This window comes from Rhinatrema bivittatum, chromosome 6 (genome assembly GCF_901001135.1).
Source record: "Rhinatrema bivittatum chromosome 6, aRhiBiv1.1, whole genome shotgun sequence".
Lineage (NCBI taxonomy): Eukaryota > Metazoa > Chordata > Amphibia > Gymnophiona > Rhinatrematidae > Rhinatrema > Rhinatrema bivittatum.
Window position 1 is genome coordinate 269,338,531 of NC_042620.1, and position 18,162 is coordinate 269,356,692.

General features: G+C 45.5%; 1 protein-coding gene across 3 annotated transcripts in view; it reads right to left on the reverse strand.

Moving 5' to 3' along the window:
* LOC115094276 (ETS-related transcription factor Elf-1-like) overlaps window positions 1-18,162 on the reverse strand; it is a 182,491-nt gene that overhangs the window by 12,589 nt on the left and 151,740 nt on the right. For all 3 annotated transcript variants that reach the window (XM_029607175.1, XM_029607177.1, XM_029607176.1), the window contains exons 7-8: window positions 17,480-17,672; window positions 1,139-1,516 (exon numbers count right to left, since the gene is read on the reverse strand). In XM_029607175.1, the coding sequence (XP_029463035.1) occupies window positions 1,139-1,516; window positions 17,480-17,672 (571 nt within the window). The remainder of the gene's footprint in view (window positions 1-1,138; window positions 1,517-17,479; window positions 17,673-18,162) is intronic.

Consider the following 18,162-nt stretch of genomic DNA (forward strand, 5'->3'; position numbering starts at 1 on the left):
GCCGGCCGTCCATTGCTCCTACCATGTGGTAGGCCCACCTAGTAACTCGAGGTGGGGATTAGGTAAGTGTGTAGGGGGTTAGGGGCCACTTTGACATGCTACGTGACACCTACGAACAGAACAGTGGTCTCTTGTGAAGATTTGCTGGCCTTCGTAGTGAGGAAACTCACTCCAAGATGAGATTTGGGCAATGTTCTCTCAACCTAGCTTGATGTCGGTTGAGAGAACATTGCCCAAATCTCATCTTGGAGTGAGTTTCCTCACTCCGAAGGCCAGCAAATCTTCACAAGAGACCACTGTTCTGTTCGTAGGTGTCACGTAGCATATCAAAGTGGCCCCTAACCCCCTACACACTTCCCTAATCCCCACCTCGAGTTACTAGGTGGGCCTACCATAGGGATACAAATACCTGCCTATGGGCCATGATATTATGGCCAGTCTCTCTCTCTCTCTCTCTCTCTCTCTCTCACTCACATCCTTAAAAATGGTCCCCCAGTGGTTGAATGCAGGAAATACAACAGGTATTGCAATTTGCACTAATTTAGCTCTTCACACAGGCAAATTGCAATAAATACTATATTAGCATAAAACACGCCCCTTTTGCTATCGCATGCGGTACTTACCGCATTTTGATAAATCCAGGCCTAAGTCTGGTTGTGGTGAAGAGCAGCTCAACGTTATCTGGGTAAATTTATCTGGCTAACTTTAAACCTAACTGGGTATATTCAGCAGGACTTGTTTCTCGCTAAATATTCCGGCCAAAGTTGGCCAGTTAAGTTTACTTAGTTAATTTCCTGCTGCTCTCACTTCTCATTATTGACTTCTATGTTACTATGACAGAAAAGAGTCAAATAATGTGCACAGCTGGGGAAAAGTGAAGTGAGGAAAAGAAACTTCTTTAAATCAAGACCCTAGCATACTGCTAGGGTTGTACTGTTTTGCTGAGGCTGCTGTCCTTCAGATGAAATGTTAAATCAAGGTTGTAAGAATCTGTAGCATTTGTCTGAAATATTAAGTCAGATGTCATGGCCAAATTCCACCTTAGGTTGTACTATTTTAGATGAAACCATTACATAATATAATAAGGAAAACAAAATGTTGTTGCATGAGCTTTGACTCAGCAGGAAATTGTTCTCACCCAGTTGCATATATTGTATTTGTCACAGTCTCTTGTTCTGGCTGTAAGGTGTGAGCCTCTGATAAAAGCTGCTGTTGCTTTTTCCTGCGCACCTCCTGAGTTGCCACTTGAGACTTTTCTCCCGGTTTCATAGGCCGCGCCAGTCTTTGTTGAGCTGGTGTTGCTTGGTTAGAAGTGGACAGTGAGTCTGAGAAACTGGAAGTTGAGAAAGATCCTGAACCCTGGGACGGGTAAGAATGATTTCTCCTTGGGCATGTAGTAGAAATGGGATCAGAAGAATCATCATCAATTACAATTAGATCTTTAGGCATCTCCTTGAACTGATAAACCAATCTCTGTCCTTCAACTTTTGACAAGATGCCACGTTGGTAGTAATACCTATGGAAACAAACCATTCCTATTTAGAAATCAGTTGTGACCACACACAGAGGGTAAATTTCAAACAACCCCACATGGTTGCATATATGCACATATAGGGCTGAGCAGAGATCTATGATAGCATTTTATAAGATGCACATATCAGATATGCACATATTAAATATGCATATATTTAACCTCAACATATACACATACATGCAACCACATGCATTGAAGTGAGTATATCAAGGTACTGAACGGACATACTTTTCCTATCAATTTTTAAAATATGTGCACATATAGAGGTGAATTTTAAAAGCCCAACACACACATTAATTTGGGGATACACAAAGAAGTTGGGCTCGTGCTTGCCAAGCGGAATTTAAAAGCTGCCAAGATTTGGAAATGGTCTGGGTGGGGTGTGGGCATTTTGGGGCATGAATCTAATATGTACGCGCAAATACTAATGTGACCTGATGTGCACTGAGGCCCCCTGTACCGTAACTTTACTTCTGAAATGGAGTCCAAGTAAGTTAAAATTTAAAGAAAACTAGGCAGATCTGCAGGGTTTTACAGGTCGGGGGTAACTGGGGGGAGTGAAGGCTATCAAACCAGGGGAGGCTGGAGGACATCTCTCTTAACTGGGTGAACTGGGGATGAACTGGTAAAACTGGGAATGGTGTTGGTGCGTGCCCCTTTTAAAATCCCCCAATTTATGCAGTAGAAGTGGGATTTGCATGCTTATGTAAGCTAACTTAAAATTTGGGGCACATGTGTATGCAGCCAGGCTATTTTATAACATGCATGCATATGTGTGCTTATATCATAAAATGACCATGAATCCTGAATGTGCGCCGATGTATGCATGCAAATGTGTGCACACGCGCCAGTTTGAAAGTTCCTGTCATAGGTTGGTATATTTTAAAATATGAACGCGTAATTGAAATTACCAGTTTTTCAGTTCCTCCACCAGTTCACTCAGTCCTTCGCTAGTTCACTGAGACCCTCCTGGTTCTGCAGCCAGACCTCCCACCCAACCAATAGTACAAAATAAGTCTGAAATCAATTACACAAGATAATTAACAAGTGTAAATTTGCTTAAGTTGCAAAATGTATGCGTGTAAATCTCTTAGAAAATAGTGTATATTCTTGCTTCAATGCATTGCATGTATTTGCACATAAGTATAGATATGTGGAGGATGTGGTTAGGGCAGTTAGTGCAGCTGGGTTTAAAAAAGGTTTGGATAAGTTCCTGGAAGAGAAGACCATAAACAGCTATTGACTAAGGGGTAGATTTTAATAGATGCTACCCGGCGCACACAAATGTACACCTGATTATATAACATGTGCGTGCTCCCGTGTGCATGATATAAAACCCAGGGTCGGCGCACACAAGGGGGTGCACACTTGTGCACCTTGCACGCGCTGAGCCCTAGGGGAACCCTGATGGCTTTCCCCATTCCCTCCGAGGCCTCGGAGGGAACTTTCCTTCCACTCCCCCCCCCCCCCACCTTCCCCTCCCTTCCCCTATCTAACCCATCCCCCAACCCTATCTAAATCCCCCCCACCTTGTTTATTTATTTATTTATTTAGGATTTTTATATACCGACCTTCTCAATACAAGTATCAAATCAGGTTGGTTTCCAAAGAACAAAACTGTCGCGGTTAAGGCGTTACAATAAACAGAGTTTCTGAACATAGGAACATCAATAAATATATTACATAGACAACAGTAACTCGACAAAATAACGTGGATAAATATAGGTAATGGCTAAATAGGGGTAGTGTAACTTGGGATATACAGTTAATAGAAAAATGTGTAGATGGGCGCAAACATGAGTAGTACAAGAGCTCGAAGAACTAATGCATCAACAGAATAGTTCCAATAGTTACGCCTGCCTCTGGCAGGCATAACTTGCACGCGCCGGCCAGCTGCCAGCACGCCATCCCCTGGCACAGCCGCTGTGCCGGAGGCCTTGGTCCCGCCCTGGACCAGCGCCCCACCCCCTTCCCGCCCCTTTTTCATAGCCCCAAGACATACGCGCATCCCGGGGCTTGTGCGCGTCGCTGAGCCAATGAAAAATAGGCTTGGCGCGCGCAGGAGCAGGTTTTCGGGGTTATGCACGTAAGTTACATGAGTAACCCTTTGAAAATCCCTTTTATCTGGCCCGGCACTTCTGTGTGTAACGGGAGTTACGCACACAGCCAGGGCCCCTTCTAAAATCCAGCCCTGTGCGCACAAGGTCCATCCACACACATAACCCCCATTTTTTACGTGCACCAGCCATTTAAAATCAGCCCATTAGGAAAAAGCCACTACTATTACTGGCATTAGTATTATGGGATCTGCTTAATGTTTGGGACTTTCCAGGCACTTGGAACCTGGATTGGCCACTGTTGGAAGCAGGATATTGGACTTGATAGACCCTCGACTGACCCAGTATGGCAACTTTTTACGTTCTTACGTTATCCGCACCCTAGACTGCCCCTTTTTCATGCATATATGTGCTCCCAAAACCTAAAATATACATGCACTTTCAATGTTTATAAAATAGTGATTGCCTGAGTACATGCTACTAGAGATGTGAATCGTGTCCTCGATCGTCTTAACGATCGATTTCGGCTGGGAGGGGGAGGGAATCGTATTGTTGCCGTTTGGGTGTTTAAAGTATCGTGAAAATCATTAAAATCGTGAGCTGGCACACTAAAACCCCCTAAAACCCACCCCCGACCCTTTAAATTAAATCCCCCACCCTCCCGAACCCCCCCCCAAATGCCTTAAATTACCTGGGGGTCCAGCGGCGGTCCGGAACGGCGGCGGTCCGGAACGGGCTCCTGCAATTGAATCGTGTTGTCTTCAGCCGGCGCCATTTTTCAAAATGGCCGCCGCAAAATGGCGGCGGCCATAGACCAAAACGATTCGACTGCAGGAGGTCGTTCCGGACCCCCGCTGGACTTTTGGCAAGTCTTGTGGGGGTCAGGAGGCCCCCCCAAGCTGGCCAAAAGTCCCTGGGGGTCCAGCGGGGGTCCGGGAGCGATCTCCTGCCGCGAATCGTTTTCCGAACGGAAAATGGCGCCGGCAGGAGATCAACTGCAGGAGGTCATTCAGCGGAGGTTCCGGACCCCCGCTGAACGACCTCCTGCAGTCGATCTCCTGCCGGCGCCATTTTCCGTTCGGAAAACGATTCGCGGCAGGAGATCGCTCCCGGACCCCCGCTGGACCCCCAGGGACTTTTGGCCAGCTTGGGGGGGCCTCCTGACCCTCACAAGACTTGCCAAAAGTCCAGCGGGGGTCCGGAACGACCTCCTGCAGTCGAATCGTTTTGGTCTATGGCCGCCGCCATTTTGCGGCGGCCATTTTGAAAAATGGCGCCGGCTGAAGACAACACGATTCAATTGCAGGAGCCCGTTCCGGACCGCCGCCGTTCCGGACCGCCGCTGGACCCCCAGGTAATTTAAGGCATTTGGGGGGGGGTTCGGGAGGGTGGGGGATTTAATTTAAAGGGTCGGGGGTGGGTTTTAGGGGGTTTTAGTGTGCTGGTTTTCCTGCCCTCCCCCTTCCCCCGATTTACGATTTTTTGACGATAAATCGGGGGAATTGGTATTGTATCGTGGCCCTAACGATTTTTGACGATTTAAAATATATCGGACGATATTTTAAATCGTCAAAAAACGATTCACATCCCTACATGCTACGTACATACGTATATGCAATTTTTTACATCCAGAACTCTTTGAAAATGCACCCCACAGCCTCTGACTACCCAACCATTTGTACTATTATTATTTGCATTTAAGCCCACATTTTATTAGCTTAAAAGAAGGCCAGAGGTCCTTTTAAGACAACTCGCTTCTCAATGCCTTGCGGTAATCTCTTTCCTAATTTAGATAGAGGTTAAATACCTGCTAAAAACTGGCAGATGAATTTTAAATGGAGTTACATGTGTAAATGTATCATACTATTGTAGCAATTTTCCAAAGTTTATTTACATGCCTTGAGTGCACTTTCATGTGTAAAATCTGTTGATAATTCAATGGCATATGTTGTAGCAATTTTCAAGAGACCACTTCCACGCAAAAGTCCATTTGCACATGTAAAACCCAGTTTTAAGACAGCAACTTTAAAAGGAGCACGTACTAACGTGTGTAGGTCAGCCAGGGACATACACGCGTATGTTATAAAACAGCTTAGGTAGGCGTATGTGTGCACCCTGTTTTGCAACTGGACCCGCACAGCCACGCAGGTACAAGTCACACAAGTGGGGGAAATTTAAAACTGGCACGCTTCCCCGCCATAACCAGTTTCACCAGTTCATTCACCAGTTTGACCAGGATAGAGCTAGGTCCTTCAAACCCCCTTGGTTTAATAGCCTGCCCGGTTACCCAAGATCCTTTCAACCTCTCAGGGATGTGTCCATCCTGAAAACCTTTTTGGCTGGAGATTTGTGGCATCTGAAGTCTTTTTCCTTCTATTTTTACATTTTTTCAAAAACATTTTTTTTGTTACATACTAATATGAACTGATTGTGCTTTTAAAATCACTTAACTGGGTACGTTAATAATTTGTTTACTTTTGTACCAAGAGGTCTCTTTTCTGTTTGAATTCTTCAAATATTACAGCACACAATGAAGGAAAACAGTAAGAATGATCCCTATTTTACTCCCTACTAGATATTCTGGTCATGCAATTCCTAGATATTAAAACACTATTTGGATGTTGAGTCACTCAGCCTTAGGACAAGTGACTCACTGTATACCTGAAGAATGTTGTACTAGCTGGTTAAGGAAGAACACCCTGATGTCCTAATCTTGTATATACACACCTTAATTTTACACAATGCATGTAATAATATATTCACTTACATAAAAAGTTATTTTCAGGTGTGATGCATATGACTCGGCATAAGTGCATATGAGTTGGTTATATTAAAGGCCTAAACTGCTAATGTTGAAGATATCACAGAGAAAAAATTTGCATTCTTTGATCGCATAGTATTCAGTGACAACAGCAGAGCGTTCACAATGATTGATGATATCACAATCAGCTGCTACATAACAGTTGAATTTAACCTAAGCTAAAGTCATTAATTTAACTTTTTTATGCTTTCCAACATATAGAATATTTTAAGGAATCATGTAAAAGATTTGTGTCTGTCTGTCTGGTGCCAAAATAACTGTCCAAAGAAGGAATGGAAAGTTGCCAAATTTGCTTCACTGAAAGGAAATTGGAATATCTCAGAAGCATTTGAAAATCAGAAGCATCGGGTTAATATTTTCGAATAACAGGCCTTCCTAAAAGAATTCCCTATTGCTTTACTATGGCAGGCAGGTAGAGTGTGTGAAATATTGTCAGACAAGGGAAAAAAATGAAGCAGCTGGCAAAGGATGGCATGGTTTTAGATTACTACCATGTACACACTACCCAAGGGATTAATAAATTGTATAAATGGCTGCAGTTAAATATGGTTTTGTTTTCAGATCTAAGGCTGTGGGAAAAGTGGTGGTTAGAAGTGAGAGCTCTCAGTATAGACGAAAAATTGTGAAACACGGTTGTAGGTTGTCCATAAATATCCGGGGTAAGAGTGAGGAGAGGTATGAGGAATAAAGGTTTGGATGGGCAGATTGAAAGAGTTTTTGAGTGAGAAGAGTTATTTTTTAAGAGCCAAGGCTGCATTGGAATGGAGTCCTTTAATGATGTGGGTAACACATTATTAAGAATTTCTTTAAGATTAGCAATATAATTTATGAAATGTTAGATCATTAATGGGAGAGGTTAGAAAAGTTACCTGTGATAAATTGGAGATATCTTGTGGAAGGAGGAATTTGAATGACAATTATCTGATAAACAAATTTTTTGAATATTTTAAAGCAAACTTTTTTGGAAGATAATGTGTGTTGTATATTAATGGTGCAGATACAGAACTTGATGATGTACAACAAGAAATTGGAACCTTAAAGAAGACATTTTGATCTTTCTACCACAGAAGTTACACATCCTATATTGAATCCAATTAAGATTAAATCCATGGTGTGACCATTATACATTCCCCTGACGAAGCCGTTAAGGAAAAACGAGGGCCCGGTTGGGATAAATGAGGTTCAATAGAAAGGATTGGGATCAACAAGGATTAAAAAGGGATTGCATTATAAGGTTTATTGTATTAGATTGTATGCAGGTTCTATGGTATAAGTAACAATGTTTCAGTGATGTAAATTAAGATTATATAAGACACACTGTGAACTTTGAGATCGTTTTTAGATATATGTATGTTTGTTGTATAGATTATTTATGCTTGGAATATAATAGTGAGAATATATAACAGTGAGAATGTATGTGAATGGGTGTGCTTGAGTGTGAATGAAGGCTGATTTCAGCATTATATCAAGTTACAGATGCACTTTTGATGCAATATAAATGTTTAGTGTAGTTTTTAGGTAAACTGTTAGTGACGAGAACTGTTCACTTTTTGATATTTGTCTAAAAATTTTCAATAAAAAGATTAATCTGATTATAAGAATAGTGCTTGTATTTCACTCCAAAGGGAGTTGTTTTGGTTTATATATATATATATACTAGCGGTACCCGGCCACACGTTGCAGTGGCAGAGTCAGGTTCTGTACCCTCTCTCCCCCTTCCCCTTGCTCATTTACCTCAGTCACTCATCCTCCTCCCCCTTGGTCACTCACCCTCCCTTCCCTCTGTTTGAGAGCTGACAGTTAGTGCTGTTTTGATATGGGAGATTTACTATATGCAAACTTTGGATGTAGCAGGCTGGAAATTGATTTTAAAGAAATAAACAAATATTGTAATAGTTTATTCATGACATTCTGAAGGCCAAGCCCATATCCAACATGTATTACAATAGGTATAATGCCGTATGGGTTCCATGTGTCTTTTTCCCTTTTTTGCAGAGTTTTCTGGTTGGCACCACAGCAAGGCATGTAAATATAATATAAATGTTATTTTATGTGATTTTTTTACTTGCGAATACAGTACTTTGAATGTCCTGTTACATGTAAAATCTGTTATGTCAGCAGCTTTTTATGATTCTGGGATAAGCCCATCAGTTCAAGCTGCTGATATCTTTGGAAAACTATACTGTTTTGCTGCCACATGTTCTTCCACTGAAAATAGAAAAAGGTTCCTTGTTGAATGAATATGCTTATGAAACATTTTATAAAAGATATAAGTATTTTACATTTGTACTATACATTACAATTATTACTTTCTATATTTATTTTTAAATATCTGGTTTTATTCTATAATTTGATACATTTAAGTGGCTGTGAAATACGTTAGAATAAATATGTGTGTGTATATCTATATAAATAAAAATGTTAAATAGTTTGGACAAAATCGCTAATCTCAGAAACCACTGAACCGATTGCTCTTAAATTCAAAAATTGCTCTTAAATTCAAAAGACTGAAAGCTCGTAAGCTCCAATCTACTCCCCAAGTGGGAAAGACCAGTGACAGCACCTTCTGAGAGATTTTGATGGCTGAAGATGTGTTCAGTTCTGCATTACAAAAGTATTTGGAACAATTGCTTTGTGGGGAGGTTTTTTCTGACTCACCCCTCCCCCAAGGGGATCCGAAGCTGAGATAGCCTGGTTCCTTCTTTCTAAAGACTTTTCCTGCAAGAGAAGTCCCCAACAACAAAACTAAGGAGAATGATCAAGACTGGGAGACCCCAATCGGATCTCGTGGATATCCAAGAATGAGATGGCTTCAGGTAGGACTGTTTTCTGTGTTTGAGGGGGGCCCCTCCAATAGGATTCACGTTTAGCCACTGGGAGAGCTTTGTGCTTTTAACATCACCATGGGAAGCTTCACCCAGATGCCTGAAATTAAGGACACATACCTAAAGAGAAACTCACATCTGTACCATCGGTCAGCTGTAACTTCAATATTATGGATGTAACCCTTAGCGGGGGTGTTTAATCCCAGGGCACACAAACTAATTTATTTTTCTTCAGGGGCTGCTCCATTTAGCAAACTACTCCCATGCTGGACTCCTAATCCTTGGGAGGATTCTTTTTATGAGGGGAAGCTTTCGATATGGCCCAGATGATGTTGAGCTGCTTCCAGTGTGTGTTTAGACTAGGTGCTTCCCATGAGGTGAGAGGCTGAAATGAATAGACAGGACCAGACTCTGGGTGTTAAATAAAAGTTTACTGACTGGTAATCATAAATTAAAGTCCATTGTCCAGAAGTGTGAATTTACATCTGACTGTTGGTACAAGTGTATTTTCCTATGTAGGTATGTGTTCTTTAATCAGACCTCTGGGTAGAGCTCCCATGGTGATTGTAATGGGCAAAGTTCACCCAGCAGCTAATCAGGAATCCTATTGGAGGGGTCACAACCTTCACAGCAAGAAGTCCTACCTTAGTTTATCTTCTTCATCGGACACCCAGCCCATCCTGGACCCTTGGAGTTTGTGTGGAGATCTGGTTGAGGTCTTGCTATCTTGTTCTTCCATCCTTTGGTTATTGACGTTTCTGGTGGACTTCTCTTGGTGAAAGTCAGTGGGATCAGGCTTGTTCTCAGCACTGCAAGTCCAGTGGGGAAGGGGGATCCAAAAACCTCCCCACCCTGCTCAAGTCCAAAAATACTTCAAAAGTTAAATTGAATAGATCCTGCTTTCACTGTCTCGCACAGCAGGATCCATCACTGGTGCTTGCCCTCCAAGGGTTTAGAGTGGGCTCACAGGTCTTTGGTCCCCTGGTGAGAGGCCTTGCGCCCAAAAAGGATATCAGGCTCAAAAATCTCTCTCTCTGTAAATTAGTAGGAGAAGGACCCTCTGGCAGAGAGTACACGATGAGGTGTCACTTTTAAAAGAAACTCTTTCAGGGTGAAGTTGATTGTGAAGCTGAAACATTCTTACTGTTTAAAGTCTTCCTCAAACTGGTCTCACAGTGTTTATTTATTTATTAGGTTTATATATCGTTATTCTGTTAGCCAATCACAAATGTTTACAATAAAATTGGTAATAAAACAATCAATTAAAATAAAACAAATTAATATGATAAAAATAGTTTGCAATATAAAAGGAACAGAATTCTAAAATGCCTGGGCTAAATAGTGTTCAGGCATCCAATCCAGACCCTCCAGGTGGGCGGGACTGAGGGGGATGGATCGCTCCTTTTAAAGGGTGTTCTAAGACAGGGACAGTGACATCTGGTGGCCAGCCCGAGGGGGTCTGCCACATGGACAAATTAGACTTTAATTGTTGCAGAATCAGTGAACTTTATTTTAACACCCAGAGTCTGGAGCTGCCAAACCTTGAGATGCAACTACTCACACACACGGAAAGTAATACACCACTATCTGGGCCATAAGCGAGAGCTTCTCCCCACAGAAAGAATCTACCCTGGGATAGAGAGTTAAGCATCGGAGAAATGCTAGCCGGATGAATGCCATTAAAATAACAAATACGTTTGTGTGCCCTTGGGATCCAAACCTCCCCAGTAAGGGGAGGTTTAGGTCCCTAACATTCATGCTCTCACAGACACACACACACACACACACACACACACACACACACACACAAACATCCACCCATGCTCTCACAGACACACACACACACACACACACAAACATCCACCCATGCTCTCACAGATACACACACACACACACACAAACATCCACCCATGCTCTCACAGACACACACACACACACACACACAAACATCCACCCATGCTCTCACAGACACACACACACACACAAACATCCACCCATGCTCTCACAGACACACACACACACAAACATCCACCCATGCTCTCACAGACACACACACACACACACAAACATCCACCCATGCTCTCACAGACACACACACACACAAACATCCACCCATGCTCTCACAGACACACACACACACACACATCCACCCATGCTCTCACAGACACACACACACACACACACACACACAAACATCCACCCATGCTCTCACAGACACACACACACAAACATCCACCCATGCTCTCACAGACACACACACACACACACAAACATCCACCCATGCTCTCACAGACACACACACACACACACAAACATCCACCCATGCTCTCACAGACACACACACACACAAACATCCACCCATGCTCTCACAGACACACATACACACACACAAACATCCACCCATGCTCTCACAGACACACACACACACAAACATCCACCCATGCTCTCACAGACACACACACACACACACACACAAACATCCACCCATGCTCTCACAGACACACACACACACAAACATCCACCCATGCTCTCACAGACACACACACACACACACACAAACATCCACCCATGCTCTCACAGACACACACACACACAAACATCCACCCATGCTCTCACAGACACACACACACACACAAACATCCACCCATGCTCTCACAGACACACACACACACACACAAACATCCACCCATACTCTCACAGACACACACACACAAACATCCACCCATGCTCTCACTCACACACACACACACACACAAACATCCACCCATGCTCTCACAGACACACACACACACACAAACATCCACCCATGCTCTCACAGACACACACACACAAACATCCACCCATGCTCTCACAGACACACACACACACACACACAAACATCCACCCATGCTCTCACAGACACACAGACACACAGACACACACAAACATCCACCCATGCTCTCACACACACACACACAAACATCCACCCATGCTCTCACAGACACACACACACACACATACACACACAAACATCCACCCATGCTCTCACAGACACACACACACACACACACACAAACATCCACCCATGCTCTCACAGACACACACACACACACAAACATCCACCCATGCTCTCACAGACACACACACACACACACACAAACATCCACCCATGCTCTCACAGACACACACACACACACACACAAACATCCACCCATGCTCTCACAGACACACACACACACAAACATCCACCCATGCTCTCACAGACACACACACACACAAACAACACACTCTCTCTCTCTCTCCTTCACACATACATAGGCACAGACTTTCATGCTCTTACAGTCATACTCTCAGGGCCTTTCCCTCTCTTCAGGCCACAGCGGGATAGGCTCCACCTTGGCCCCACCGAGCCTTTCTTCAGGCCATCTCAGGATGGGCTCCACCACAGCCCCTCTAAACTTTTCTTTAGGCCATGGCAGGATGGGCTGTGCTGCAGCCCTGCAGGCCTCTCTTCGGGCCATGACGGGACAGGTGTTTCCACTGCCCCATCGAGCCCTTCTTCGGGACACAGTGGGATAGGCTCTGCCATGGCCCCTCTGCTTTTCTTAGGCCACCGGTGGGCAGGGGCAGGCAATATGAGCAGGAGCTGAGGAGAGGAAACCATGCGACCAGAGCGACCGGTCCATCATGGGATGTCCAATCCCCTGATAGGCCAATCTGCCCCTGAACACACATCTCAGACAGTGGATACATACACACAGACACCTCTAAGATTTATCATTGTTCATGTATCTGTGTGTCTGCATATAGGTACGGTATGTTTGTGTGTTTGTGTGTGTAGTTGTGTGCATATCTGTTTATGTAGCCCACTTTTCTTTGCTTGATTTTAATGTTTGAATTTACACCAAAATATTTTGTGGCAACTACACAAATTGGGATACTACTTCAGTTTTGCTCTGGGTTAGGCTGCTGAAGGGGAAAAGGGGCTTTTGGAATGGAGCATTTGCCAGCACTAAACTGCCTTGATTAAGCAACCATAATCCTACATCAGGTCCCCACATACACAGACTTTGACACAAACACATTGTGATAGCGAATATGACAGAAAGCCTCAGACTGCCTTAAGGGACCGGCTCCAGCTATCTGGCCTTGTCCACCTTAAGACAGACAGGAAGGGGATCCTCGGGTGGGGGCATTTCCCTGAGGTAAGGGATAAAAAGGTGAGGCCCTGAGAGAGAGAGGCCCCAGGAAGGGGAAGGAAGCTGTAATTAAGTGCTGTGTCTGTTTTGGAAGTTTTCTTGCCTTGTCAATCTGCTGAGGTAAGCAGCCATTTTGCTTCTGTTAAACTTCTGTAAATAAACTGGTGAAAAGCAGACCAGTCTCCAGCCTGGTCTGTTCTCTGGCCTTCTCCAGTCCTAGACCGCTCCAAGGGCATCACACACACACACAAAGGTGCATGCCAACTTCCTGCTCCTCTTTGCCTTCCCTCATCCTATGGTTGCAGCAAATGGAAAAAACATTCTGAAGCACAGCATATACCCTCTTTTACAAATCTGTGTAGGAAAGGATTCCTGAAGTCATGCCGCTGCATGCCTTCTCTGTTTGTTTCTTCTAAAATGGGGCTGCATAATGGGGACAAATAAAATATTTAGACCTCATAAGCGATAGTTATTTTATTGGAGTTTTACATTTTGCTTGATTTTGTTCACCAAGATGCTCCCTATTCTTTACTAATGTGAATAAATATATTTTTATACTTGATGGTGCCTCTTTGACCTAAAACATGCCATTTATGTGGGACAATGTTACTTCAGAGATTCTCTTTTGGGCTCTTAAGGTACAGATGACATTAAAATCAGCTTCCACTCTGCAAATAACAAAAGTTAGTGAAGATGTCCCTATTCATGGATTGGGTCAGTGGTTCTCAAGCCAGTCTGGTTTTCACAATATGCACAATGAATATGCATGAGATAGATTTGCATGCACTGCCTCCATTGTATGAAGATCTCTTTCATGTATATTCATTCTGGATATCCTGAAAATTTAACTGGCTAGGTGTGTCCCGAGGACTGTGTTGAAAACCCTGAATTAGGAGCATTAAAGGGAGTGACTAGGAGAACTAGTTTGACAACATCAAATCCAGTCACGCCCTTTTCTAATAATATTTAAAGAAAATATTGCATCAATTGGAAATTACATAACCTGACCAAATACATGGGGCTGGTGTAGGTGTCTCACTAGTTATGTTTTCTGAAACACTACTGCAGGTAAAGCTATTCGTGATGTTACGCTGTTATGCCAACCGCGGACCGGCTGTAAGGCTTTTGCTTGCAGTAGATGTTGTTCAGTAATAGTACACAGAGTTGAGATGTCCATTACTATTCACATTGTCACACTGCTGAATATAACTGGCTACCTTAAAGTTAGCCGGTTATATATACCAAATATCAGCGTTAGCTGCTTAACTTGTATGGCTAACTCTGCTCCTTCCTAGAACACATCCTGCCCACCCCTAATACGCCCCCATCTTGTTCTCCTAGAATTTAGCCAGATAAGGGCTGAAAATATAGCCGGGTAAGCCATTTAGATGGATAACTATTACTGTTATCTGTCTAAATGGCTTTTGGATGTGAACCTCATAGTTTTTTCAAAATTGCTCCCATGGTACTCAATGATATTTCTGGATGTTAATCTCAAACAGAGAGCACTTTTCAAAAGCCATTTACTCGGGTATCTGAAAATTGCCCACCTTGTTTGTGGAGAACAATATGTACAGAGATCAACAACACATCTATTTTTATCTATAAGAAAAGTAAGAGGGAACAGAGGTGAGGTTAGATCGGCGCAGGCAGCAATGTGCCTAGCTTTTTAATTTCAATGCATTTTTTATACATTTCCCCTAGGCAATTTTCAAAGGAAAAGCATGTTCCTACTTCCCCACTGAGAACCCAGGGGCTTTTAACCAACCTGCAGGGTTGTGAAAATTGCTCCCACTGTGATTATCTAATGCAGTTCTGGCATTTGTTTTGAACACAAAATAAATATCACAATTATAGGTTACTCTGCTTTGGCCGCTAATGTATGCAATTATTGAACAGCAGAAAATACTAATGGCTATCTTCAACCAATAGGAAAGAAGCAAGGAATGTTGTCCCTGTGTAAAGGGAGAGAAGTGGTGGGAGGCTGCACTGACTGCAGGGGGAGAAGCCGTGGGAGGCTGCACTGACCTGCAGGGGGAGAAGCCATGGGAGGCTGCACTGACTGCAGGGGGAGAAGCCGTGGGAGGCTGCACTGACCTGCAGGGGGAGAAGCCGTGGGAGGCTGCACTGACCTGCAGGGGGAGAAGCCGTGGGAGGCTGCACTGACCTGCAGGGGGAGAAGCCGTGGGAGGCTGCACTGACCTGCAGGGAGAGAAGCCGTGGGAGGCTGCACTGACCTGCAGGGGGAGAAGCCGTGGGAGGCTGCACTGACCTGCAGGGGGAGAAGCCGTGGGAGGCTGCACTGACCTGCAGGGAGAGAAGCCGTGGGAGGCTGCACTGACCTGCAGGGACAGAAGCCGTGGGAGGCTGCACTGACTGCAGGAGGAGAAGCCGTGAGAGGCTGCACTGACCTGCAGGGGGAGAAGCCGTGAGAGGCTGCACTGACCTGCAGGGGGAGAAGCCGTGGGAGGCTGCACTGACCTGCAGGGGGAGAAGCCGTGGGATACTGCAGTGACCTGCAGGGGGAGAAGCCGTGGGAGGCTGCACTGACCTGCAGGGACAGAAGCCGTGGGATACTGCAGTGACCTGCAGGGGGAGAAGCCGTGGGAGGCTGCACTGACCTGCAGGGGGAGAAGCCGTGGGATGCTGCAGTGACCTGCAGGGGGAGAAGCCGTGGGATGCTGCAGTGACCTGCAGGGGGAGAAGCCGTGGGAGGCTGCACTGACCTGCAGGGGGAGAAGCCGTGGGATGCTGCACTGACCTGCAGGGGGAGAAGCCGTGGGAGGCTGCACTGACTGCAGGGGGAGAAGCCGTGGGAGGCTGCACTGACCTGCAGGGGGAGAAGCCGTGGGAGGCTGCACTGACCTGCAGGGGGAGAAGCCGTGGGAGGCTGCACTGACCTGCAGGGGGAGAAGCCGTGGGAGGCTGCACTGACTGCAGGGGGAGAAGCCGTGGGAGGCTGCACTGACCTGCAGGGAGAGAAGCCGTGGGAGGCTGCACTGACCTGCAGGGGGAGAAGCCGTGGGAGGCTGCACTGACTGCAGGGGGAGAAGCCGTGGGAGGCTGCACTGACCTGCAGGGAGAGAAGCCGTGGGAGGCTGCACTGACCTGCAGGGACAGAAGCCGTGGGAGGCTGCACTGACTGCAGGAGGAGAAGCCGTGAGAGGCTGCACTGACCTGCAGGGGGAGAAGCCGTGGGATGCTGCACTGACCTGCAGGGGGAGAAGCCGTGGGAGGCTGCACTGACCTGCAGGGGGAGAAGCCGTGGGATACTGCAGTGACCTGCAGGGGGAGAAGCCGTGGGAGGCTGCACTGACCTGCAGGGGGAGAAGCCGTGGGATACTGCAGTGACCTGCAGGGGGAGAAGCCGTGGGAGGCTGCACTGACCTGCAGGGGGAGAAGCCGTGGGAGGCTGCACTGACCTGCAGGGGGAGAAGCCGTGGGATGCTGCAGTGACCTGCAGGGGGAGAAGCCGTGGGAGGCTGCACTGACCTGCAGGGGGAGAAGCCGTGGGAGGCTGCACTGACCTGCAGGGACAGAAGCCGTGGGATGCTGCACTGACCTGCAGAGGGAGAAGCCGTGGGAGGCTGCACTGACTGCAGGGGGAGAAGCCGTGGGAGGCTGCACTGACCTGCAGGGGGAGAAGCCGTGGGAGGCTGCAGTGACCTGCAGGGGGAGAAGCCGTGGGAGGCTGCAGTGACCTGCAGGGGGAGAAGCCGTGGGAGGCTGCACTGACCTGCAGGGACAGAAGCCGTGGGATGCTGCACTGACCTGCAGGGGGAGAAGCCGTGGGAGGCTGCACTGACTGCAGGGGGAGAAGCCGTGGGAGGCTGCACTGACCTGCAGGGAGAGAAGCCGTGGGAGGCTGCACTGACCTGCAGGGGGAGAAGCTGTGGGATACTGCACTGACCTGCAGGGGGAGAAGCTGTGGGATACTGCACTGACCTGCAGGGGGAGAAGCCCTAGGGTGTTGCCACAAATACTTGGCGTTACCAGACCTGCAGATAGAAAATACTTTGTGTGCTGCAAAACACTTTCATAAACTTCTGCCATTCATTACTCACCTTAGAGCCCTTCCCATGGTTTCATAGTTCATGTCAGGCTTGTTCTTATGCCTGCCCCATAGTTTGGACACTGCTTTGGAGTCCACAAGTTTGAATATTCCTTTCTCCCTCTGTGTCCATTTGATGTATCTTGGGCAGGTGTTCTTGTCTTGAAGCAGTGCCAGTAGGAATTCCCACAGATAGATTGTATTACCTTTGTAATTAAAAAAAAAATAAAAAAAAGTATTATTCAGAAGGAATCAGGTTTGGAGAGTCACAAATCTGTTAAAAGTTGGGGTTGTCTGAATATATTTGTAAATATGAAACCTCTTGTAGAATTAGATGCTTCATGACTTAGTATTTCAAACATACATATGGTATAATATGGGGAGGGATGGGGCAGAAACTCTGACATCCATTTCTATAGTGTATCACAGTACTGGTATCAAGAGAGACAGGAAGAAGAAATATAACAATCATGCACTAGGTGGCATCAAGCTACAAGTTAACATCTGTAACACAGATCACTGTTCCACTCCTCCTTCTGTACTGGAGCACAGCACTAACTACTCATCTTTCTGTGCAGCCCAAACAAGAGCCTTTCAGTTCATTCTTTCATTTGCAGGGGAGGTGCCTATTCATTTCTCAATTTGTTTTAATGCTTATTTCAATTTGGATTGCTCGCCAAACCAAAATAAATATTT